At 42.5% G+C, this 25,236-nt stretch overlaps 2 protein-coding genes across 12 annotated transcripts in view; one reads left to right on the top strand and one right to left on the bottom strand.

The window, feature by feature from the left end:
- Positions 1-17,668, bottom strand: part of ADK (adenosine kinase) — a 563,972-nt gene extending 546,304 nt beyond the window's left edge. For 6 of the 7 annotated variants that reach the window (XM_008965554.4, XM_034930883.3, XM_055093029.1 and 3 more), the window contains exon 1: positions 17,477-17,607. In XM_008965554.4, the coding sequence (XP_008963802.2) occupies positions 17,477-17,541 (65 nt within the window). In that variant the 5' untranslated portion in view covers positions 17,542-17,607. Of the gene's footprint in view, positions 1-17,476 lie in introns of all 7 variants that reach the window. The other variant, XM_003813003.5, reaches the window with a different exon arrangement.
- AP3M1 (adaptor related protein complex 3 subunit mu 1) overlaps positions 17,624-25,236 on the top strand; it is a 29,454-nt gene continuing 21,841 nt past the window's right edge. For 2 of the 5 annotated variants that reach the window (XM_003812998.7, XM_003812997.7), the window contains exon 1: positions 17,624-18,065. The gene's annotated coding sequence lies outside the window, so the exon portion shown is untranslated. Of the gene's footprint in view, positions 18,487-25,236 lie in introns of all 5 variants that reach the window. The other 3 variants (XM_063607766.1, XM_003812999.8, XM_008965552.6) reach the window with 3 other exon arrangements.

Below are 25,236 nucleotides of genomic sequence, written 5' to 3'. Positions count from 1 at the left end.
CAACGTGGAGAAACCCCATCACTACTAAAAATACACAAATTAGCCGGGTGTGGTGGCACATGCCTGTAATTCCAGCTACTCAGGAGGCTGAGGCAGGAGAATCACTTGAACCCGGGAGGTGGAGGTTGCAGTGGGCCGAGGTCATGCCACTGCACTACAGCCTGGGCAACACAGAGAGACTCCGTCTAAAAAAAGATTTTCCTTGTTTTTATCACTTCAACGTAGATCTGATCTATGATACTTCACAATCTTTTTTTTCTTTTTTTCTTTTTTTTTTTTTTTTGAGACAGTCTCACTCTGTCGCCTAGGCTGGAGTGCAGTGGCACGATCTCGGCTCACTGCAAGCTCCGCCTCCCGGGTTCACGCCATTCTCCTGCCTCAGGCTCCCAAGTAGCTGGAACTACAGCGCATGCCACCATGCCCGGCTAATTTTTTAGTATTTTTAGTAGAGATGGGGTTTCACTGTGTTAGACAGGATGGTCTCGATCTCCTGACCTCATGATCTGTCCACCTCGGCCTCTCAAAGTGCTGGGATTACAGGCGTAAGCCACCACGCCCAGCTCACAGTCTTTTAAATTGTTCATTCATTAACTCAACAAATATTTATCGAGCATCTGTTCTACTACAGGAGACACTACAGATTTGGCAAAGATCAAGAACATGTGCTGCCCTTTTAGAACTTACATTCTAAGGAGAGAAAGATGAATAATTAAGTAACAAAAAAGAACAGCATCAAATGATCATAAGTGCTATTCAAAGAATTAAAACCAGCAGATCAATGTAGAGAAAGAAATTTTAAACTTTAAATCATTTCTTCAAAAGCATAAAACCCTCAGTATTCCATGGAAAAATAATATACATACTCAAATTGAACTATGAAAATTTACCAAAAGCAGACAAATTTCCCAATGGAGGAAAAAACACTTTAAAAGTGATCATCCTTCAAAGGGCAATAACAGAATTAAAAGCTTGGATATATAATTCAGTCATGTTTTTCTAAATTATTTTACATAATTGTGGCAGACTTAAAATGGGAACAATATCTTAGAGACAAGAAGTCTATGTTCCCTTCTCTTAAATCTGGGCTAGCCTGGAACTCCTCTGACCAATAGTGTATAGTGAAGGTGATGCTATGCCAGATTCTAAGCTAGCCTTTGAGAGGGCTGCCAGCTCCTGCTTTGGTCTCTTGGAGCTGCCACGTGAGAAGTCCAACTACCCAGCTGAAGAAACCACAGAGAGGATCTCAAACTACACTAAGAGAAGCCCAGTTGAGCCAAGCCTCCAGTTACCCTAAGGCATAAGGTGAGTGAATAAAGATAAGATGGACCCTCCAGACCAGACCTGTTGTCAGCTAAACACCTCCAAGTGATCTTATTCACCATATAGAACAGAATCAACAGGCCAAGCTGTGTCTGAATTCCTAATCCAAAAATCATCACATCTAATAAAGTAGTTATTTTAAGCCACCAAATTTTGGAATAGAAAACCAAACTGTGTGAAAAATACATTTTTTGGCCAGACACAGTGGCTCACGCCTGTAATCCTAACATTTTGGGAGGCTGAGGCAGGAGGATCACTTGAGCTTAGGAGTTCAAGACCAGCCTGGGCAACATAGTGAGACCTCATCTCTATTATATTTTTCTACATTTATATTTTTTTAATTAAAAATACATTTTTTACATTGTAACCCAGTACCCTATACATATAACTGAAACAATGATTCACAGAGCAATACTTACCTCTTAGGTACTCAATGCACAATATTTTTTATTCTATTTCTCGTTTATAAAATACCACTTGTGCAATACTCAAAAAGGCTCATGTAGTCTGGAAAACATTTTAGTCTATACAACTCACTTAACAGGTGCATTCACAAATCCAGACAGAGACCTTAATAGGACTCAGGTGTCCTTATCCCTAATCCAAAGCTCTTTTCCTTACACCATGCTAAAAGCCAATAGGTATTACAGTTTGTAACCAGAAGTTCCTCACAAGCTCATATAAACACCTCAGAACTGAGTGAAAGCTTAAAAAGCTTCATGGAAGTCATGTAGCAATCAGAAATAGCTAAGAGGAACTGAGACTTTTCCTATTTTAACCATTTCTTTTTTTTTTCTTCTTTTTTTTTTTTTTGAGACGGAGTCTCACTTTGTCACCCAGGCTGGAGTGCAGTGGCGCAATCTTGGCTTATTGCAACTTCCATCTTCCAAGTTCAAGCGATTCTCCTACCTCAGCCTCCTGAGTAGCCAACGTGGGCAGAACACTTGAGGCCAGGAGTTTCAGACCAGCCTGGGTGACATGGCAAAACCTCATCTCTACAAAAAATACCAAAATTAGTTGGGCGTGGTGGCACAAGCCTGTGGTCCCAGCTACTTGGGAGGCTGCAGTGGGAGGATGGCTTGAGCCCGGAGGCGAATGTTACAGTGAGCTAAGATTGTTCAACTGCACTACAGCCTCTGCAACCAAGTAAGACCCCATCTCAAAAAATAGTACTAATAAATTGTTCTTAACTAGAACATTTTAATTAAACACAAGCAAAATTGGTTTGTCTAAAGTTTTGATTAGAAAATACAATCTACTGGCCGGGCATGGTGGCTCACGCCTGTAATCCCAGCAATTTGGGAGGCCGAGGCAGGCAGATCACCTAAGGTTGGAACTTCAAGACCAGCCAGGCCAACACAGTGAAACCCCGTCTCTACTAAAAATACAAAAATTCACTGGGTGTGGTGGCACATGCCCTTAATCCTAGCTACTTGGGAGGCTGAGTCAGGAGAATCACTTGAACCCAGGAAGTGGAAGTGTACCCAGGAGGCCACTGCACTCCAGCCTGGGCAACAAAGCAACTCTGTCTCAAAAAAACATGAGAAAAAAGAAAATATAATCTACTAAAAATTCCAGTTCAATGAGTTAATCCATTTGCAAACCATACCACTAAGTAGATCCCACAAGAGAATAATTATTTTGGGGGGGATAAAACTACATATGTGTGAATAAGAAAACTTGAGAGACACAAGTCTAGACAAGATTATAAAACACAATTGACAATTGCCACAGAATTTCTTTAAACAGTGTGCTTATCTAGCACATACAGAATTTACTGACAACTTCTCAATTTCTATCTTCATACATAATATAAACAGCAAGATGCATGAGTCAGAGGTCCTGAACGTGAGATGAATGTTTACTACTTAGGGACTCTTAACCTCTCGGGGGTCTGTTTCCTCAGCTAAAGACAGATTGCCTGGTTGTCTTCTTGTGGAGATCAATAAGAAAATGTAAGTGAAAGTACTTGACATTTTCTTCAAATATGTTATTCTTATCGTAAAAAAAAAATTAAATTTAATTAAAAAAAAAAAGCTCCCCAGGAAATTGATGCTTCATTTCTTATTGCAGAGCCTAGAGCAACGGTAAGTTATAAGACTCAGGATCAAATCTCACCTTGGATACTTAGTAGCTATAACTTACTGTGTTACCTTACTGATACCACCTAGCCTCTCTGGGCTTTAATACCCTCAACTGTACAACCCAAATATTAGACTCTGATTTTAAGTACCTCATCAAGCACTAATAATCTAAAAAGTCTAAAATATGTTCAGAGTTTTCAAAAATCACAAGAAACTGTGAACCACTATTTCAAAGCCACATCTGGCTGATACTGAAATCTGCTGCTGCTTTCACACCCCAACTCGATGTCTTGCAGGAAATCTCAGCTCTAGGAGGGAACATTTCCAACTCTACCTGAGAATAGGCACTCTTAGGCATCTCCTCCCTCCGCTGCTCCTATCCCAACTCCCACCAGCATTCCCAAGCAGTCTTCGGAAATATGAAAGTAGTTTCTCAAAGAGAAAGGCTGAGAGAGCCTGCTTTAACCTGTTTTATGAGAGTAAAGAATCAACATCTTGGGAAACAAAGAAAACACTTAAAGATCTTTGAGTTTGACTTGATATCTACAAGAAACTAACACGTCTTCTCAGGAATGGAGTTTATTGAAACTTCACAGAGAACTGAGGTCAAAGGTCTCTGATGTGGTGTTTTTTTACATTTGAAAAATGTAGGAATGCTACACGAATATGGGGGAAATAGTGCTAAAGAAGAGATTCTTGTCCTCCAGAGGAAACTAGGCAAAGATAAGAATCTACGAGTATAAGTCTAGAAATGTATATATTTCTCTAAAGAACACCCTTAGGATATTCAAACAGAGATGAATACCCCTAAGGAAGTCAATGTATTATGTAGAGAAGAACCTACACTCCCCTCCCAAAAAAAAAGGACAAATTTTTCCTTTTTTAAGATGGAGTCTCACTCTGTCGCCCAGGCTGTGGTGCAGTGGAGCAATCTGGGCTCACTGCAACCTCTGCCTCCCAGGTTCAAGCAATTATCCTGCCTCAGCCTCCCAAGTAGCTGGGATTACAGGCGCCCACCACCATGCCCAGCTAATTTTTGTATTTTTAGTAGAGACAGGGTTTCAACATGTTGGCCAGGCTGGTCTCGAACTCCTGACCTCAAGTGATCTGCCTGCCTCAGCCTCCCAAAGTGCTGGGATTACAGGCATGAGCCAACATACCCAGCCTAAAATACTATTTTTAATAAACATTTTATACTATGTACTGAATTTAATAATGTAACCAAGTTTTATTATAATATCTCAAACCTAAACAATCAAATTTAATACATTTGGATGAACAAGCAATAAGTAAAACAAGACAAAGTAGAATTTCATCACTATGTTTTATATGCATCAACATGCTATCCCATGATAAAATGTAGTATAATCAATTCATCCTGAGTAGGTGAGAACAGATATAGCCAACAGCATAAATCTGCATCACTTCTACGGCTTAATGGCTTCAATCTTCAACAAAACTAAGAACTAAAAATGATAACTAAGGTCTCAGCTGGGCTGAGAAAAAACTATTTTAAAAAATTCTATTTTAGGAGAAGACTTCCTCAGTCAAGCCTATAAAACAACAAACTATTTAAATCTCTATGTGGTTAAGTTCAAAGACAAACAAGAGAACTGTTTATTTGTAAAGGAAATAATTTTCTTGCATTTCAATTTGTTTCCTCAAAAACTTAGATAATTTTTCAGACTGCCATTCTAGGGCTAAGAAGGAAACAGTTTCTTTTGCTATATCAAGATTAAAGGAATTTGAGAAAACCTAAGACATCTGAATTTGATTTTTTTGCCCTATTTTGTTTTTAAGTGACCCCTCCTAGATGAGTCAATAGAGACAAACTTCTTTAAAAACAAATTTTGTGGTATTATGGATTCATTTCACAGTACGTTATGTTACACAGTACATTATGAAATTCTGAACAGTATTACTGACCTTCCATGCTTGTGCAGTTCTAATTACACTGCAAACAGCCTTACTAATTAAAGGCTTGCTAACACAGAGAAAAGAGATTCATCATTCTAACAGGTCACTGGGATCTTCTTTGTACATTCACTCTTTCAGAAACTCTATTCCTCCCCCAAATACGCAATTCTACTATATTAAAAGAAGAAAGAATGAGTGAAGACATCAACCACAGGACCTTAAGAAAAGGTTACTGTTGGCCGGGCACAGTGGCTCGCGCCTGTAATCCCAACACTTTGGGAGGCCGAGGCGGATGGATCACGAGGTCAGGAGATCGAGAACATCCTGGCTAACATGGTGAAACCCCGTCTCTACTAAAAATACAAAAAATTAGCCAGGTGTGGTAGCGGGCACCTGTAGTCCCAGCTACTCAGAGGCTGAGGCAGGAGAATCACTTGAACCCGGAAGGTGGAGGCTGCAGTGAGCCGAGATCATGCCACTGCACTCCAGCCTGGGTGACAGAGCAAGACTCGTCTCAAAAAAAAAAAGAAAGAAAATGTTACTGTTCACGTAGGAGAAGTGTATTTATTCTGGGGGAATTTTTCCCCATAGACAAATATAATAAATGGCTATTATAATCGAGCTCACTATGGTCACCAGAAAGAACAGAAACGCAAACTGGGGCCAGGCGTGGTGGCTCACACCTGTAATCCCAGAACTTTGGGAGGCCAAGCCAGGCAGATCACTTGAGGTCAGGAGTTCAAGACCAGCCTGGCCAACATGGTGAAACCTAAAAACACAAAAATACAAAAATGAGCTGGGCACGGTGGTGCATGACTGTAATCCCAGCTACTCAGGAGGCTGAGGCAGGAGAATTGCTTGAACCCGGGAGGTGGAGGTTGCAGTGAGGTGAGATCATGCCACTGCACTCTAGCCTGGGCGACACAGTGAGACTCTGTCACACACACACACACACACACACACAAAAGAAATGCAATCGGGAGTACCTTTCTTATCCTTTAGTATCAGGTTGATTTTGCACACAAGCTCACTCCATTTAACAAAAAAATGAAAGGCCAAAGAATCGTGAAGTATTTTCAGGTAATAGTTCTCTCCATCAACTCCCATTATTGGTAAGAATTTATAGACAACACATGAATCCATTTTGCACCATTAAATGCTACAAGCAGCCGAGCCCAGTGGCTCACGCTTGTAATCCCAGCACTTTGGGAGGCCAAGGTGGGCGGATCACAAGGTCTGGAGTTCGAGACCAGCCTGGCCAACATGGTGAAACCCTCTCTCTACTAAAAATACAAAATTTAGCCAGGTGTGGTGGCAGGCACCTGTAACCCCAGGTACTCGGGAGGCTGAGGCAGGAGAATCGCTTGAAACCAGAAGGCGGGGGTTGCAGCGAGCCAAGATCGTGCCACTACACTCCAGCCTGGTCAACAAGAGTGAAACTCTGTCTAAAAAACAAACAAAAAAAATCTTTAAAGGGTTAAGAGGCCAGGCATGCAGCTCAGGCTTGTAATCCTAGCACTTTAGGAGGCTGAGGCAGGAGGACTGCTTGAGTTCAGGAGTTCAAGACCAGCCTGGGCAATAGAGTGAGACCCTGTTTCTACAAAAGAAAATATTTTCTTTAATTAGCTGGGCACAGTGGTGCATCCCTGTAGTTCCAGCTACTCTGGAGGCTGAGATAGGAGGATCGCTTGAGCCTGGGAGGTCAAAGCTGCAGTGAGCCATGATTGTACCACTGCACTCCAGCCTAGGCAACACAGCAAGACCCCCTCATCTCAAAAAAACAAACAAAAAAAAAGCATTAAGAATTCCGTGATTCTGCCAGGAATGGTTGCTCACACCTGTAATCCCAGCACTTTGGGAGGCTGAGAGGGAAGATCACTTGAGGCCAGGAGTTCAAGACAGGCATGGGCAAGACCAGCATGGGCAACATAGTGAAACCCTGTCTCTAAAAACAAAAAAAAAATTAATTAAAATTTTAAAATAAATAGGCCAGGCGCGGTGACTCATGCCTGTAATCCCAGCACTTTGGGAGGTTGAGGCAGGTGGATCACGAGATCAGGAGATCGAGACCATACTGGCTAACACAGTGAAACCCCGTCTGTACTAAACACACACACACAAATTTAGCCAGGTGTGGTGGTGTGCACTTGTAGTCCCAGCTACTCAGGAGGCTGAGGCAGGAGAATTGCTTGAACCTGAGAGGTGAATGTTGCAGTGAGCCGAGATCATGCCACTGAACTCCAGTCTGGGCAGCAGAGCGAGACTTCATCTCAAAAAAATAAATAGGAATTCCTTGATTCAACAGAAATTCAGAGCCTGTTATATTGCAATGAAGTGATCAGTTATGAGGCACTAAGAGTTATTCAACTAGTTTCCCAACTTCAAGTAGCAATAGGTGAGATAAAACATGCACATACTGTACATTGCAATAACGCAAAGTATAAAGTACAAACAGTCAAAGGAGAAACCATTTCTAGGTTTGGTGAGTAGAAAAGTTTTATAGAGAAGAGAGAATTTGGCTAGACCTTGAAGACTGAGGTTGTCGGGTTTTTTGGAAGGGGAGAAGAGGAAGGTTGTTTTAATAAATATTGTACATGCTAAAATGGATTTTTCTCTTGCTGAGGGAATGACACTACCTCCCTTACTCTACAAGGTCCTGTCGGAGTTGTTGATTACAGTGTACCCATCAACACCCATCCATTTCCCCCCCATATACGAACAATGCCTACACTCACTGGCTCCCCATATACCTAGTACTACCTACACACACACACACACACACACACACACACACACACACACACACACACCCCTACCTGCATGCACGCACACAACAGACGGGCAGACAGTGAGAATGTATCCAAGGCCAGCCCAAATCTCCACCTCTGATACAGTGATTGTAATGCAGGGCAGGTAAGCCCCAGAACTGGGGCTTAGCCCAGGATGGTGCTTGGCTTCATCCAGGAAAAAATTCAAGGGTCAGCCAGTGGTGTGTCAGCAACTTTTATTGAAGCAGCAGTGTAAAGCATCGGCAGAGGTACTGCCCCTTGCAGAGCAGGGCTACCCCATAGGCAGTATGCCCAGAGTAGCAGCTCAGAAGCAGTTCTGTGGTCATATTTATACCCAATTTTAATTATATACAAATTAAGAGGCAGATTATGCAGAAATTTCTAGGAAAAGGGTGGTAACTTCCAGGACACTGTCATGAAAAGGGACGCTAACTTCTGGGTGTTGCCGTGGCAATGGTAAACTGACATGGCACATTAGTAGGTGTGACTTACGGAAAGCTGATTCCACTCTGTCCCTGTTTTAGCTAGTCCTCAATTTGGTCCAGTGTCTGAGCCCCACCTCCAGAGTTGAGTCCCACCTCCTACCTCAACTGGTTCAAGGTAGTGTGTAACACAGGCAGAACCAAATTTCTCTCAAAACTGATACAAGCATATAGAAAAACTCTCTTCCTTTGGACTCATGAGATTTTGGCTTGGAGTTGAGAACTGCCATCTTGTTACATTGAAATGGCCTACGTGAGAGATAAATTGAATCTAAAGGACAACAGAGACAAGCGGTGAACTCTTAGATTGAGTCATATTTAGATGGACTTTAGGCCAGGTGCTGTGGCTCACACCTGTAATCCCAGCACGTTGGGAGGCCAAGGCAGGTGGATCACCTGAGGTCAGGCATTTGAGACCAGCCTGGCCAACATTGTGAAACCCTGTCTCTACTAAAAATACAAAAAGTAGCTGGGCATGGTGGTGCATGCCTGTAATCCCAGCTGCTCGGGAGGCTGAGGCAGGAGAGTTGCTTGAACCCAGGAGGTGGAGGTTGCAGTGAGCTGAGATCGTGCCACCGCACTCCAGCCTGGGTGACAGATCAAGACTCCATCTCAAAAAAAAAAAAAATTAGATGGACTTTCCAGTTAGGTTGAGTCAACTGAGTCTTTCAGAGATTTCAAAATGGTTCTAAGTATGAACCAAAGTCAAGCCTAAGCATGTAGAAGGCAAGTAGCCAAGTGACCACTTCAACATAATTTCTGATAATCCCTAATTCAGTGAGTGACCAATGATCACACAGGCTACCTTCACATCTGCAATCCTGTTTGCAGGTAACATAGTAAAATAGCAGGACTCACTACTAACCAAATGTGGCTTGCTGACAAAATGGTTAAGACCATGTTAATACAGTAACCAAACTGTTGTGCCTACAGAAGGCAAGAATTTCTTACATAATTGCTATACATATATATCTTCTAAATTGTAAAGAAAATACTAAAGTCAGCATGCATGCAATGAAAGTAAAAATGCAAATAGAAACTCAGATGTTCTTATATCAAAGGCTAATCACATTGCTTCTAGATCTGAAGTGTAAGAACCAAATTTTTAAAGAAATGGTACGAAGCCAAAAGTACAAACAACATCAGAAATAATACACATAAATGAGAGCAAAAACTCTAAATCTGCTTTGAAAAATCATCAGAACGTATCTTCTTCAAGCAGTATGTGAAACTTCAGTTTGTGAGACCATTTTGTAAAACAGCCTTCCAAATCTTCAAGTCCAAAAGTTGAAGAGAAGTCTGTCTTTTCAGTTACTACTGGAGAGGAAGAAAAGCCTAATAACTCAGTGACATCAACTGTACTGGTATTACAGTAGAGCTAGCCAAAAAGTATCTTTGAAATGAGCATCTACTTAGTATCATAGAAGTGCAGAACAGTGACTAGAGAAAAAAATCTAGGAACTAACTCTGATGAGAAATTATTGTTCCTGCATAGTAGCCAACTTTTAAAAGTAAACTATAAATAAGTAATAAAAGTCCACAATCCCTTTCTTAAATCCTTGGGGCAGGGTATGTTTTGGAATTCAGAATTTTATGGATTTTAGGAAGGTAACACTGCACTATATATTTTGTAGAACACCCAGGAGGAATTCATGCAGCATGTCATTAACAGCCTAATATTTCCATAGCAAAGCATATACATTTGTGTCAGACAAATAAATACTACTGACACCTTTACATCAGTTCAAATTTTGCTGCCAAATTAATTCATCTCAAACTTTTAAAAAAACTTCCAGCTTCCAGAGCTTTGGGATTTCAGAAATATAGCTTAAAAGATTATAGCCTACAATAAAGTCATAATAATTATGTTACCAAGTTTCAGATGTATTTGGTATCCCAGAGGTCCATTCTGTAAAGATGATATTTAGCCACTCAGCACTTGGCCACTTATATATTCAGTGTACTTCAAGTCTCTCCAACTTAAAAGCAAGATTCCTAATATGTTCAGTGTAGAAACATTGGAAAATACAAGTTTTTTTTTAAACCTCATAATTCTTCCACCTAAAGATGCCCACTATTAAATTTGGAGTGTCTAAATTTTCAGTCTTTCTATAATAGATACATTAATATAATTAGCAAGAAAATCTCTGTAGTTTTAGTTTATATTTTTGTTTCCATCTTACTAGATACATATAATGCCCTTTCAAGCTGAGAACTGGTCTTTCTTAAATTTTGGTAAATTCTCAGCCATCAGCTCTTCCAACCTGGCTTCTCCACCATTCACATTATTTCCTCTTTTTGGAACTCCCAGTTAGATGTAAGTTGGTGCCTCTCAATTTATGGAGTTGCGCTGTTGCCCAGGCTGGAGTGCAATGGCACGATCTCGGCTCACCCCAACCTCCACTTCCCAGGTTCAAGAGATTCTCCTGCCTCAGCCTCCTGAGTAGCTGGGATTATAGGCATGGACCACCACATCCAGCTAATTTTGTATTTTTTTTTTTTTTTTTTTTTTAGTAAAGATGGAGTTTCTCCATGTTGGTCAGGCTGGTCTCAAACTCCCAACCTCAGGTGATCTGCCCGCCTTGGCCTCCCAAAGTGCTGGGATTACCGGCATGAGCCATCACGCCCAGCTCATATTTGTTAATTCCTATTTATTTCTCTGTGATACATCTGGGTACTTTCTTCCAATTCATTAATTTTCCCTTCAAATTTGTCTGGTCTAGAGTTCAACTGACCTATTTTTTTTTAATTTCAATAATTCCATTTTTTCTTTAATATAGCCATCTATTTCATATCTACCTATTTTTGATTCATTTTTTATGACCATTATTTCTTTTATCTTTTTTAAGGATCTTTAAAATACTTACAATTGTTTTGAAATTACCCATATTTCCATCAGATTTTTTGTGAATTTATCTCTTGGTAACTGTGTTAATTTTCTAAGTAATGGTCTTCCTCGTGTGTTTATAGGCTCAGCAGACTTTCCCTCTTTTCCCAGGGGTTCTGTGATAGGCCACCCCTCTTCCAGAGTCCACGACCTCCAAGCTTGGTGCTCTTGTACTAGCTGATAGTGGGGAAACCACAGTTCCTGACTCTGAGCCATCTGGCAGCTCAGCCACTTCTGTATCTTCACTCCAGGTCCACAGCTTTTTAAAGCAACAGCCAAGAGCAGATGTTTTCAGCCCTCTTTCATCCAGTCTCAGCCCAGCTTCAGTTTCATACAGAGCATCTGACCCCAGGTCCCCTACATGTTATTTCTACTAGCTCCTGAACCCAGAGTCTAACTGCATGTTTCTTTTCTGTTCTTGGTCCCTGGAGATGTTTATCTTGTTCTTGAGTATATCTATATCTTTTCCTTTCCTTTTTAAATTTTTAATTGCTGCGTTTCCCTCTCAACATCCTTATGAGGTTCGTACTATTACTATACCCATTTTACAGGTGAGAAAAGAGGTATGGGGCAAGTAGCCAATCTTCCCGAGATCACTAGCTAATAAGGATCAAGGGTCAAACCAGATAGCTGATGCCAGAGACCATGCTCTTAACCACTGCTCTACTGGGATCCATTCTGACCAGAATGCTCTTTAAAATTTTGATACTTTTTTTCCCCCACCTAACTGTAAACACTTTGGACACAGGAAAGATATTTTGTTTTCTTTTTTTGAGACAGAGTCTTGCTGTTACCCAGGCTGGAATGTAGTAGTGCCAGTGCCTCAGCTTCCAGAGTGGTTGGGACTACAGGAACCTGCTGCCATGCCTAAGTTTATTTTTGTAGAGCTAGGGTCTCACTATGTTGCCCAGGCCAGTCTAGAACTCCTGGCCTCAAGCAATCCTCCCACCTTGGCCTCCCAAAGTGCTGGGATTACAGGCATGAGCCACCCCATGTGGCTAGGATTTTAATTGATGGAAGTAAAGCAAAGACATATTCCAGGTAAAAAAGCAGCACATCAGCCTCATGTTTTATTTGAGGCTGAATATTCAGTCTAGGCCTGTACCCAAAATAAGAAACACAGTCTTCAATGCCCCTTGTTTTCCTAAGGCCCTTCCCACTTTCCCTGAGTTTCAAGCACTTCCATGCTTGTCCCTGGATACCCAGAACCATCCATGCAAGCTTTCCTCTGGCTCTCTCTACCACCCTCACGCTGCACAAGTATATATTGCCCAGGAAAGGATCTTATTAAGGCATTCATACTAAGTGCATTAGGGGACTTTTGTTTTCCATTCCTTCATAGCCCAAAGCCTTAATCTTAAAGGATTAAATTTGCGAATATAAGTAAAAGGCATGCAATATCATCCAAAAATAACCAAACTCTTTCAATAGTAGATTATCATGATGAAAAAAGAAAATAGTAGCCAAGCTCAATTTTAGGCTGCATTATTAAAAGTATAGGGTCGCCGGGCACGGTGGCTCACCCCTGTAATCCAGCACTTTGGGAGGCTGAGGCGGGTGGATCACGAGGTCAGGCGATCAAGACCATCCTGGCTAACACGTCTCTACTAAACCCCGTCTCTACTAAAAATACAAAAAATTGGCCGGGCGTGATGGCAGGCGCCTGTAGTCCCAGCTACTCAGAGGCTGAGGCAGGAGAATGGCATGAACCCGGGAAGCGGAGCTTGCAGTGAGCCGAGACCGTGCCACTGCACTCCAGCCTGGGCGACAGAGCGAGACTCTGTCTCAAAAACAAAAACAAACAAAAATATATATATATATATAGGGTCTAGAAAAATGAAAGTTATCAGTGCCACTCTATGCAATAAACATTAATTAAGGCCAGGCTTGGTGGCTCACACATGTAATCCCAGCACTTTGGGAAGCCAAGGAATCCTCCTGCCTCAGCCTCCTGTGTAGCTGGGACCACAGGCATATGCCACCATGTCCAGCTAGTTTTTGTTTCGTTTTTTTTAAAGATTCGAGGGTCTCATTTTGTTGCCCAGACTGGTCTCGAACTTCTGGGTTCAAGCAAACCTCCCACCTTGGCCTCCCAAAGTGCTGGAATGTAGGTGTGAGCCACCATGCCCAGCTCCTAGGTTTAATTTTAGAACACAGGGTCCATAGTGAGGTAGGAGATAGAGGAAAATAATAAAAGGGGTCCATGGAAGTGAAATAGTTAGGAAGCAATATTTGAGAAAAGCTCAGCATTTGCTGATTAGAGAACTGTAGTTTGTTTCCTTTTTAGTACTATTAAAAGTCATGATCCTTAATAATCCTTAATTGCTAATGTCAGATGGAGTAATGATATGGGCTTTCAGGATTCAACGTTTCCTAACATCAACTTCAGAGTTTACAAATATTTGCCGTGATGAATAAGTAGAGCTGTGCCTATAGAAAAGTAGGCAGAACTTGAGGCTGAAAGTAAAGAGACTGCTTAGGAAGTCAAAACAAAATCTAAGCAAAAGATAAAGTCTAAATGTAAGGTGTGGCAGCAGGAATGGAAAAGGAAAGACATTATAATGTGGATGTAAAATGAATCAAATATCTAGGTCTCAAACTTTGGAGTAAAGGAGGTTACTGGTGCCATTAACAGATGCAGGAAATATGGAAAAATGCACAGATTCAGGATAACAGATAATTTAGTTTGGTATATATGACTTCGAAATGTCAGAAAGTCACTCAGAAGCACATACTCAGCAGACAGTTAAAATTAAGGTATGGGAAGGCAGGGCACGGTGGCTCACACCTGTAATCCCAACACTTTGGGAGGCCGAGGCAGGCGGATCGCTTGAGGTCAGAAGTTCAAGACCAGCCTAGCCAACATGGCAAAATCCCGTCTCTACTAAAAATACAGAAATTAGCCAGGCATAGTGGTGTACGCCTGTAATCCCAGCTACTTGGGAGGCGGAGGCAGCAGAATTGCTTGAACCCAGGAGGCAGAGGTTGCAGTGAGCCGAGATGGTGCCACTGCACTCCAACCTGTGCGCCAGAGTGAGACTCCAACTCAAAAATATATACAAAATTAAATTAAATTAAGATCTGAGAACTGAGAGGCACAGAGATAGAAAGGACACATGTGAGAGTGTCTAATACAAAGCCTGGACCCCATACATCTCTGCTTCAGTCAGACTATCTGCACTTCCCCAACAGAGGCAGCTCTCTCCCAGTTCTGCCACCAAACAAACTTTCCTATAAGGCAGATACCCTACTTCACAGATACCCTACAGTCACAGATGACTGGTTAACTCCTAGTCATCTTTAAGAATGCTCAGGTGTCATTTTCCCAAACCCCACTTATTTCCCACCAAGAGGATGGTACCTGTGCCTTACCTCTTTCTCTCTCTATATATATCCAGTTTTTAACACCATGTCTAAAATAGCATGTACTTGAAAGACAAACTGAAGGAAAAGAGTTGGCACGTGCTCAACAAGCCTTGGAAGGCACTGTAGCCTCTTAAGAGGCGATCGCTAAAGAAATGAACTTGGATGAGATTTCCAAAGGAGAGAAAAGAAAACTAAGTTGTCTTAAATATAAGTGATCATCATGGAACACCTTCATCTAGGGAGCAGTTCCCAAAAATGTTTCTCCACTTCTTTCATCACAAAATACCTCGTCTGTAACACAGGAATCATTGCTCCTACCTCATAGGTCACTGGGAGGGTTAAAAGAGATAACATATATAGAGCACATAGTATAATGTCTAGCACTCAATTAACGTTCCCTTCTTTCCCCTAATCCCACGTGAAAACATGTTAGAGCCTGATTCTTTCTTTATAAGCAACTGTTATATGCTGAAAAGCAACCGAGCCTAGAAAAATAATAGATATTTGAGAAAGGCAGACTAGTCTTGTCAGATGCTCCCTCTAGAACAGATTTCTCAACCTCAACACCGTTGACATATTTGGCCAGATACTTTGTTGTGGGGGTTGTCCTATGTAGGATGTTTAGCAGCATCCCTGAATTCCATCCACTAGGTGCCAATAGCTCTCCCTACCAAAAATATCTTTCTAGACCATGCCAAATGTCCCCTGGAGGGCAAAATTTCCCCTGGTGGAGAATTATTGTCCCAGAGCTGACCAAATTCTCACAAATCCCTAAATCTAAATATTTTTCCTGACATCTACAAATATATCTCATTATTTGTTCCCACTGATGCTGCACATTAAATTATGCTAAGTCTTTATAATCCATTCTCCTTAACCAAAACCAGTAGCAATCCCCTAACTGTCAAGCAAGTCATCATAAATTAATTCAGTGTAAATACTCAATGTATTATCACACTTTGAGTCTGAAAGCAAATTAATATAATAAAAGTAATAATAGCCGATCCTAAAATGTCTCCCCACAAAATTAGAGATTTGTCCCAGTACTCAAGTGTCTAATCTTTTAACTTCATGTCTACAGGTGGCACTAAATTCATATTGTATAAAGTGAATTTTAGTTGCCTAAGGAATGCTCTCACCACAGCCTCACAAAGCACCAGGACTGCAGGTATAAGAAAACATGCTCAGCTAGTTCCTATTTCTGTTCCTGTACTAATTGTTTTATTTGGGCTTCAATATCTTCAATTGTAAAATAGGCATAATTCTTGCCTTCCTTTGATCACAGAACTGTCCAACAAGATAATAAATAGGAAAACACAGTGAAAATGGATCAGCATTATATATAATAATTTTTATTAAGGAAAAATCTAAGGAAATCTAAGGGTTATATGTTCAGTAGGATGGTAGGGAATAGTTGCATCTGTCTTCCAGTTTGGCGAAGGAGGTGCCTTATAAGGAAATACTCTAATAAAGGGCAGAGTAGGGAAAGCACATGCCTTGAACTCAGGTAGGTCTGATTCAAAAGCCGTTGCTTTTTGTTCTGCGTATAGTTGGAATATTTAAAATAAAAATAGAATATCCTGAGGGTTTTTATTTTAAAGTTTATGTTCTTGGTATAAGGTAGGCACACTAACCCTTTGAGGGTAGTAGGAATACATTAAAGGCACTGGCAAGGATTTGTTCACCCTCCATTCAAAGCAGCATGAACACACCACCAGGCCCCTAAGTGTCCTTTTCTTTTAAATTGTGAGTGATTCCTTCCTTTGGAGGTGAAGAAGAGTGATACTGGAAGAAATGGGATATGTCCTGTTTAATCATGAGTGTCCTAATAGTTTTAAATCAGTTTGATATGTCTATTTTAAGATGGAAAAAAAATCGCTGCCTTTCAACGAACATTTCCAAATCATCAAAGACTGCCTGCTTCACTTTATACTTATTAGGAAGGGATATTTTAACAAATGACTCTTCATAAGTAAAAGCTGCAACATCAATCACATGTGAGGCAGGTGTTACGGGCAGCACTGTCCCCGTTGCTGCCAAAAAGTGTAAATAAAAAAGAAAAATCAACCTTTCCTATCCATTCATCCAAATGCTGCCCCTGCAAAGCATCGGAGGGGTCTGGGTCCCTGGTAGAGGGTCCTCAAAGGTACGGGCTTTCAGAATGTGCACGAAAAGGAAGGTCAACGTGCCCTTCCGCAACACTCTGAAAAATCCCCAAGAATTCTGACTTTGCCCCAGTGTAGAGCAGTTGCCGAGCCTCTTTCCCGCCATCCCCCGGGAAGAGAAGGCGGCCGCCTACAGACGCTGCTCCGGTCCGGCCCTCCGGGGTCGCACCAGCCCAGCCTGGGCTTGCTCGCAGGTGGCGCGGTCAGCCGGCTCGGTCCCCCTGCCGGCCACGACTGGCGAAGGGCTGCTGGAGCCGGAGCTGCACCAGACAGGCGGCGACTCAGCCAAACTGAGAGAACGTCTGGCAAGGGGTCGCGGCCAAGCGGGCAGCTGGGGGAGGTCCTGCGTGTTGGCCCCAAGCTGGCAGTGAGAGACACCACCCAGCGTCGGGGCCGTGCAACCCCACGTGGGCCCTGGCTTCCTTGCAGCGCCGTCACCCTCCTCCCCAAGTCCGGCAGCGCTCACCTCAGCGCTTGCGGCGCCTCCACCTTCAGCTTTTTGGGCTTCGGCTCCTCCTCAGCAGCTGCCATCTTCGCGCTCCCACCCCACTTTAGCTCTACAGCCCACCTCTGCCATCCACTCTCTGGCTCCGCCCCCTCTTCGCATCACCGCTTTCTCTTCTCCAAATCCCGCCCCTCCAGACTCCGCCCATTCTGTGCCGCTGTCATCCACAATCATTGGCTCTATCCCTCGGCACCAAGAGCGAATGCCCCGCCCATTCCTGACCCCGCCTCCCCTACCATGAGGGACCCCAGACTGCGTTAGGCAGCAGATGACCGCCTGAATCTAGATGGACAGAAACCCACCATTTTTCTAGGCCCTGGATTATGTAGAAGATTTAGATACTAAGCCTCAAGAGACGTCTTTCCTCTCATTTACGGTCTTCCTGCATATTTAAAATTTCTAATACGGTAGACAGAGTCGGTGTCTTTGAAGCTGTTAATCAGGCAATTTCCTGGGCACTCCAGCTGCGGGTCCTCGCGGCCTTCTCGGCTTCTCCAGCTTCGGTAGGAGAGGACCCGGCGCCGAATCACTGACTGGCACAGGTGTTGGGGTGAGTGTGAGGGGCGGGAAATCTGTGGACTGGGGACAGCTCCAAAACCCGGGAGTAGGCTGAATAGCTGGGGCCCCCGACTCCGATCTGGGCTCTAGGAGCGTCTTTGGTGCTGTTGGCCCGGGCCTCGCTTCCCCCCCACTCCCGGCCTTCCGGGCTTTCTCGCCAGCAAGGCCGGAAGGGAGCGGTCCACCTGCAGCCCAGTGTTCTCAGGCGCCTGAGCCCCGGAGGTCAAGCTTACTGGGTTCCCCCTCTATAGTGAGCTGGAGTACAGACAGCAGGAATCTCAGTCCCAGGTTTCTGCTTTGGAGGACAAAACCCCAAACGGACCTGAGCGGACGTCCTGTTAGCGGGTGGGTGCCTGGAAGAGCCTGGGGTGAGGAATGCAGTGAGAAGGGTGTTGCAGTTCTTCAGGAGAGAGGTAACGAGGTTCTAAGCTGAGCAGGTGGCAGTGAGTGTGGAAGAGTGACGGGCGATGTGGCTGTTTGTATTTGGTAGATTTGTTTGAACCTGAAGCTTACAGCCTTATGTGATTAAGAAGATGGTGCCAGTGACAGGAGGAGGTATTTTATGGAGTTTGAGTTTTATCGAATTTGAAACAGTGGTTTACATGGAGATTGTAGAAAGACTTTAAAAAAAAATTGTGAGAATTAAGCCCGAAAGACTTTCAAGGTGAGACCCAAAACAGATGAAGTTTCATATAAAAGGGTAAGAAGTATTTTTGTTTAGGAGAAAGTTATCAATGACATAAAATGCTGCAATGGTCAGAGGAGGAAGCTGAAATCAGAATAAGTCGTTGGATTTTATAATTAGAAAGTCATTGAGCTGTTTGAGAGAGATGCTTTAATAGTAACTGAGGAAAGACTGCAAGTGTAGACTAATCCTTCATCATTTGGGGCATGAAGCAAGATTATTGAGAGTGGCAAGGTGGGGGAAAGTTTGGGGTTTGTTTTAAAGAATACAAGATATCTATTTGGGGGCAGGAAGCAAGCAACTATTTGAAGATTCAAGAAAAAGTCTTGTCTCCCAGAAGAGAAGGAAAGGAATGGGATCAAGTTACAAGTGAAAGGATTAATTTGGGAAAGACAGAGGGACACTTTCAATTGACACTATAGGAGAAGTGAAGTGAATGAGGTTAATGAAGAATTATCTTAACTTACGAATCTTGGCCAGGCGCGGTGGCTCACGCCTGTAATCTCAGCACTTTGGCAGGCTGAGGCGGGCGGATCACAAAGTCAGGAGTTCGAGACCAACCTGGCCAACATAGTGAAACCCTGTCTCTACTAAAAATACAAAAATTAGCCAGGTGTGGTGGCACACGCCTGTAGTCCCAGCTACTTGGTAGGCTGAGGCAGGAGAATCCCTTGAACCCGGGAGGCGGAAGTTGCAGTAAGCTGAGACCTCACCACTGCACTCCACCCTGAGCGACAGAGCGAGACTCTGCCTCGGAAAAAAAAAAAAAAACAAACCTTACGTATCTTTAGGAAAGCTCTCTTTGCAACAAGATTATATTTTCTTACTTAATCTTATGATTTTTATTTCTAACCATTTAATATAATATACGGCCAGGCACGGTAGGGCTCATGCCTGTAATCCCAGCACTTTGGGAGGCTGAGGTGGGTGGATCACGAGGTCAAGAGATCGAGACCATCCTGGCAAACATGGAGAAACCCCGTCACTACTAAAAATACAAAAATTATCTGGGCGTGGTGGCACGTGCCTGTAGTCCCAGCTACTCGGGAGGTTGAGGCAGGAGAATCGCTTGAACCCAGGAAGCGGAGGTTGTGGTAAGCTGAGATTGCGCCGCTGCACTCCAGCCTGGCAACAGAGTAAGACTCCGTCTCAAAAAAAAAAAAAAAACAAACCAATACACTATGGGCAGATAGAGTGCTGTGGCTCACGCCTGTAATCCTAGCACTTTGGGTGGGTGAGGTGGGAAAATCACTTGAGGCCAGGAGCTGGAAATCAGCCTGGGCAACATAGCGAGACTCCATCTCTACAAAAAATTTAAACATTAGCCAGGCTTTGTGGCACGTGGTTGTAGTCCTAGCTACTCAGGAGGTAGAGGCAGAATGAGGCAGAAGGATCACTTGAGCCCAGGAGTTCAAAGTTACAGTGAGCTATGATTGGTCCACTGCACTTCAGCCTGGGCAACAAAACAAGACCCTATCTCTTAAAAAAAAATACATATACACATACGCTATGGGAGTTCTTTGCAGATTTAAATATTTTTAAGTAGCTCAGTACTATGTCAATTCATGAGTAGCACATGGTATTTACAGAGAAGAGGACTTCTCTCTCCCTTTGGAAATGACCTCTCTCCCATTACACAGAGGAGAGCCATCATCTGCCTGCAGTCAAGTATACAAACCTTCCCTTCAATCTGAAGAGTAGAAAGTGTTCCTTCTCCTTAGAGAAGGCAAACCCTTTGACCTAGTCTCTCAGTAGCATCCTCTCCTGCTGTGTCAGGGTCCTCTTTCCGTTTTTCCCTGTCTCCTATGTCAGCTTTTCCCCCGCTATTCACACCTTTCCTTCAGCATTTGAATGTATTCTTCCTTCACTTTATGAACTGCTGCATTTATTTTCCTGTCTTTTCATCCTCTTCACAGCTAGACTTCTTGAATCTACTCTACATATCTCTATTTTTTTACACTTCTTGCTATTTATTTCCCAGCCCACTGCAATGTCTTATTTCTAGCATTCCACTGAACTACCACCAAAACTATTTTTTTTTTCTGAGATGGAGTCTTGCTCTTGTCGCCCAGGCTGGAGTGCAATGGCAATCTCGGCTCACTGCAACCTCCGCCTCCAGAGTTCAAGTGATTCTCCTGCCTCAGCCTCCCGAGTAGCTGGGATTACAGGCGCCTACCACCACGCCCAGCTAACTTTTGTATTTTTAGTAGAGACAGGGTTTCGCCATGTTGGCCAGGCTGGTCTCGAACTCCTGACCTCGTGATCTGCCCGCCTCAGCCTCCCAAAGTGCTGGGATTACAGGTGTGAGCCACCGCACCCAGCCCACCAAAACTACCTTTACCAAGATCACCAATGTCCTCTGTGTGTTAAATCATGCATTCTCAAAGCAGATAAAAACTGCTTCTTGTGAGGTGAAAAAAATATATATACTCTTTTTATGTGTAAAGCACAAATACAATACATAAACAGAGAATATTCTGTGGTATTAAAATTTTATGGTGATATTAATTAGCTTCATTTAATTATTCCACATTTCATAAATCATAACATCTGGTACCCCTAAATATATACAACTATAATTTGTCAATTTACAGTTGAAAAAGAAAGAATAATAAAAAGTTTTATGGGTGAGGAATTTGATTGGCAGGGTGGTGAGAAGATGGAGTCTAAAAGGGCTCCTTAGCAGGCATTAAGGAAAAGAAAGTTTAAAAAACACTCTTAAATCAACAGACGTTTTCAATTCTTTTTTGTTGTTGTTGAGATGGAGTCTCGCTCTGTCATCCAAGCTAGAGTGCAGTGGCGCCATCTCGGCTCACTGCAGCCTCCACCTCCCGGGTTCAAGCGATTCTCCTGCCTCAGCCTCCAGAGCAGCCGGGATTACAGGCACCCACCACCACACCCAGCTAATTTGTTGGTATTTTTAGTAGAGATGGGATTTCACCATGTTGGCCAGGCTGGTCTCGAACTCCCGAGCTCAGGTGATACGCCCACTTTGGCCTCCGAAAGTGCTGGGATTATAGGTGTGAGCACCACGCCCAGCTGACATTTTCAATTCTCGTAGCTTAACCTCTTTGTGCCATGTAACAGTATTTACCACTCCATTCTTCTGGAAATACACTAATAAGCTATAGTTACTAAAAACCACCCTGTTTTTTTTTTCTTAGGACTCTTCAGTCACATCTTGGTCATTCTTTAGGTCCACTTCCTTGACCCACCTCCTACTCAAATGTTGGAGTTCCTGCCATAAGCTCTCTTCATACTATGCACATTCTTTCTTTTGTTTCAATTCTCCTTTTGATTAATTCCCATTAACAAAAAATCCTGATTTCTTACAATTCTGATTCCAATCTGGCTTCTCTAAAGCACCAGAAGGGTATATATAATAGTTTTTTGAATATATTTATTTGGGTCAGATGTATCCAGAATTGGTCAAATTACACAGGACCAGGCCAAGTGACACATCTCTCTCATCTCCACACACCCCCTCCTCCAAGCCTAAATGTTTTTTAGCACAAAACCTAAATGTTTCTCTTATCTTTTCACTGTACCCCATCCTCATAGTCAAGACTCTAGACCAGGCCATCACCACTCATCTCCCAACTGGTGTCACAGTGTTCAGTTACCGATTATCCAGTTTCCGCAGTGTAATTAGTATGATCTTTCTAAAAATGTAAATCGGATTGCATGATTAATTAAAAAAATTATAAAATGACTTTACATTGCACTAAGAATAAAGTCCAAACTCCTTAACAAGTTTAGCATGCTCCATGAACCAATCAGTCTCTGCTTACCTCCTTCTCCAGTTTCATCTCCCCTCTTCCCTCCACCTTCCATATTTGCTAAATTTATACTGGATTTATTTGTCTTGTGTTCTCTCTCACCTCTAAGCCTTGTAGATTCCCACAGCACACTATATTTCCTGTATCATCGTAGGAATTACATCTTAACTGTATTAAGTTGTCTTCCCTGCTCATCTCTAAATGCTGTGAGTGTAGGAACTCTAATTTTGTTTGTTCTTATATACCCAGTGCCTCAAAACTCTGTGTTGAATGAATATGTGGTCAAGATATTGGCTGAGAATCAGAAGAGTAGATGCTTTTCTGGTCTCATTCTCTCAAGTTCAGTATAGGCCCTTCGGTGCCTCCATCCTATTATATATAGAAGGAATACATTTTTGTTTTTAGACACTGTCTTCCAAGAATATTTTGACTATTGTAAATGCATTGCTTGTGAATTACCCAGGATGATTATAAAATGTTTAGTAAAAAGGATTTATGATGTATTTAAGCTGCAGTCAAAGCTCTGATGGGTCTGCCTCTGAACACAGTTTCTTCTAGTGGCTTTTAAATAAGCTGGGAGAATTCTGTTTTATGACTCAAAAGCCACTAGGAACAAAAAGATGGTTGTGGTAATAATGAGTGTGTAGTTTTCTCAGAAAGTTTATGAAAATAATAATTAAAAAAATAACTGCAGCTACCAAAAGGACGATAAATAAAGAAACAGGCTAATTTACCCTGCAACATGGTATTATTTAATTGTTATATGCATTAGACCTTGGTCATAATATGGATAGAAGAAGTAAGCTCTCTTTTCCTATTATAGAAGGTTAAGATGGGTTTTAAAGCTAAGCACAGTCGAGAACTTACAAGTGTTATGCTTTCATCTCAGCACTAAGGATAACAACAATAAATCTAGGAGGCTGGTTTAACTTTCTGTATTCTGAGACCTGAACTACTGCCAATAAAAACAACTTCGGTGGAAACTTTCCTGGAAAGAATTTTTCACCAGCTTAAGAGGATGAGTAGAGATCTGGCCCTAAAATAAAGTAACTACAAAATCACTTACTTTCAAAACAAGCAACTCTTTCAGAGTGTATTGTGGCAAAGGAGCACTATAAATCCTTGTGAACTGTATTTTCGATAGGATGAATGATTTTAGATAACCTGTGTCGGTGCTTTTAAATATAACTTCCACTCTAAATAATTTATTAAACTTCCTCAGCATAACAACTAGAATGTGTTTTGCCTCCTAACTAAACAAGAAATGTCTTTTACCTCCTCCTCTTAAATCATAAGCTAGGCTGGGTGCAGTGGCTCATGCCTGTAATCTCAGCACTTTGGGAGGCTGAGGCGGGCGGATCACGAGGTCAGGAGTTCGAGACCAGCCTGGCCAACATGGTGAAACCCCATCTCTACTAAAAATACAAAAAATTAGCTGGGCATGGTGGCGCATGCCTGTAATCCTAGCTACTCGGGAGGCTGAGGCAGGAGAATCGCTTGAACCCAGCAGGCGGAAGTTGTGGTAAGAGGAAATCGTGTCATTGCACTCCAGCCTGGGCAATAGAGCAAGACTCCATCTCAAAAAAAAAAAAAAATCATAAGCTAAAGCAGCACATTCATGCACTGTTCAATATATTAACTACTAACCACATATGGTTATTTAAATTTAAATTAATTAAAATTAAAACTTCAGGCTAGGCTTGGTGGCTCACACCTGTAATCCCAGAACTTTGGAAGATCAAGGTGGGAAGATCACTTGAGCCCAGGAGTCCAAGATCAGCCTGGGCAATATAGGCAGACTTTGTCTCTACAAAACAAAAATTTGAAACTCAGCTGTGTGTGGTAATGCACGCCTGTAAGCCCAGCTACTCAGGAGACTGAAGTGGGAGGATCGCTTGGGCTCTGGAGGTGGGCGTTGGAGTGAGCCAAGATGACGCAACTGCACTCCAGCCTGGGCAACAGAGCGAGACCCTATCTCAAAAAAAAAATAAAAATAAAAAAGCCGGGCATGGTGGCTCACGCCTGTAATCCCAGCACTTTGGGAGGCCGAGGCGGGTGGATCATGAGGTCAGGAGATCGAGACCATCCTGGCTAACATGGTGAAACCCCATCTCTACTAAAAATACAAAAAATTAGCCAGGCGTGGTGGCGGGCGCCTGTAGTCCCAGCTACTCGGGAGGCTGAGGCAGGAGAATGGTGTGAACCTGGGAGGCGGAGCTTGCAGTGAGCAGAGATCACGCCATTGCGCTCCTGTCTGGGAGACAGAGCGAGACTCCGTCTCAAAAAAAAATAATTAAAATTTCAAAAAAATTAAAACTTCAGTATTGGGTACATTAGCCACATTTCAAGTGCTCAATAGCCATGGGTGCTAATATGGCTACCATATTAGCACAGATAAAGGACATTTCCATCATTGCAGAAAGCCCTGTTGGACAGTGCTGTATTATAACGTGTTCCTAATAATTAGTCTACAAGGCAGATAAGAGCAGGAGCTCAGAATTCAGCTGGATTTAGGTTTGAATCCTAGCTTACTGCGTGATCTTAGGTAATTGACCTAACTTTTCTGAGATGACATTGTCTTGTCTGTAAAATGGGGATAATAGTAGTATTTATGGTGTAGCATTGTGAAAATAAGATGAGATAAAGTGTCTAGCATAGTGTCTGGCCCATAATAAGTACTCAATACATTTTAGATAGTA

The sequence above is a fragment of the Pan paniscus genome, chromosome 8, assembly GCF_029289425.2.
Source record: "Pan paniscus chromosome 8, NHGRI_mPanPan1-v2.0_pri, whole genome shotgun sequence".
NCBI lineage: Eukaryota > Metazoa > Chordata > Mammalia > Primates > Hominidae > Pan > Pan paniscus.
The sequence above is the reverse complement of the archived record's forward strand: the minus strand, read 5'-3'. Positions and strand labels throughout refer to the sequence as shown.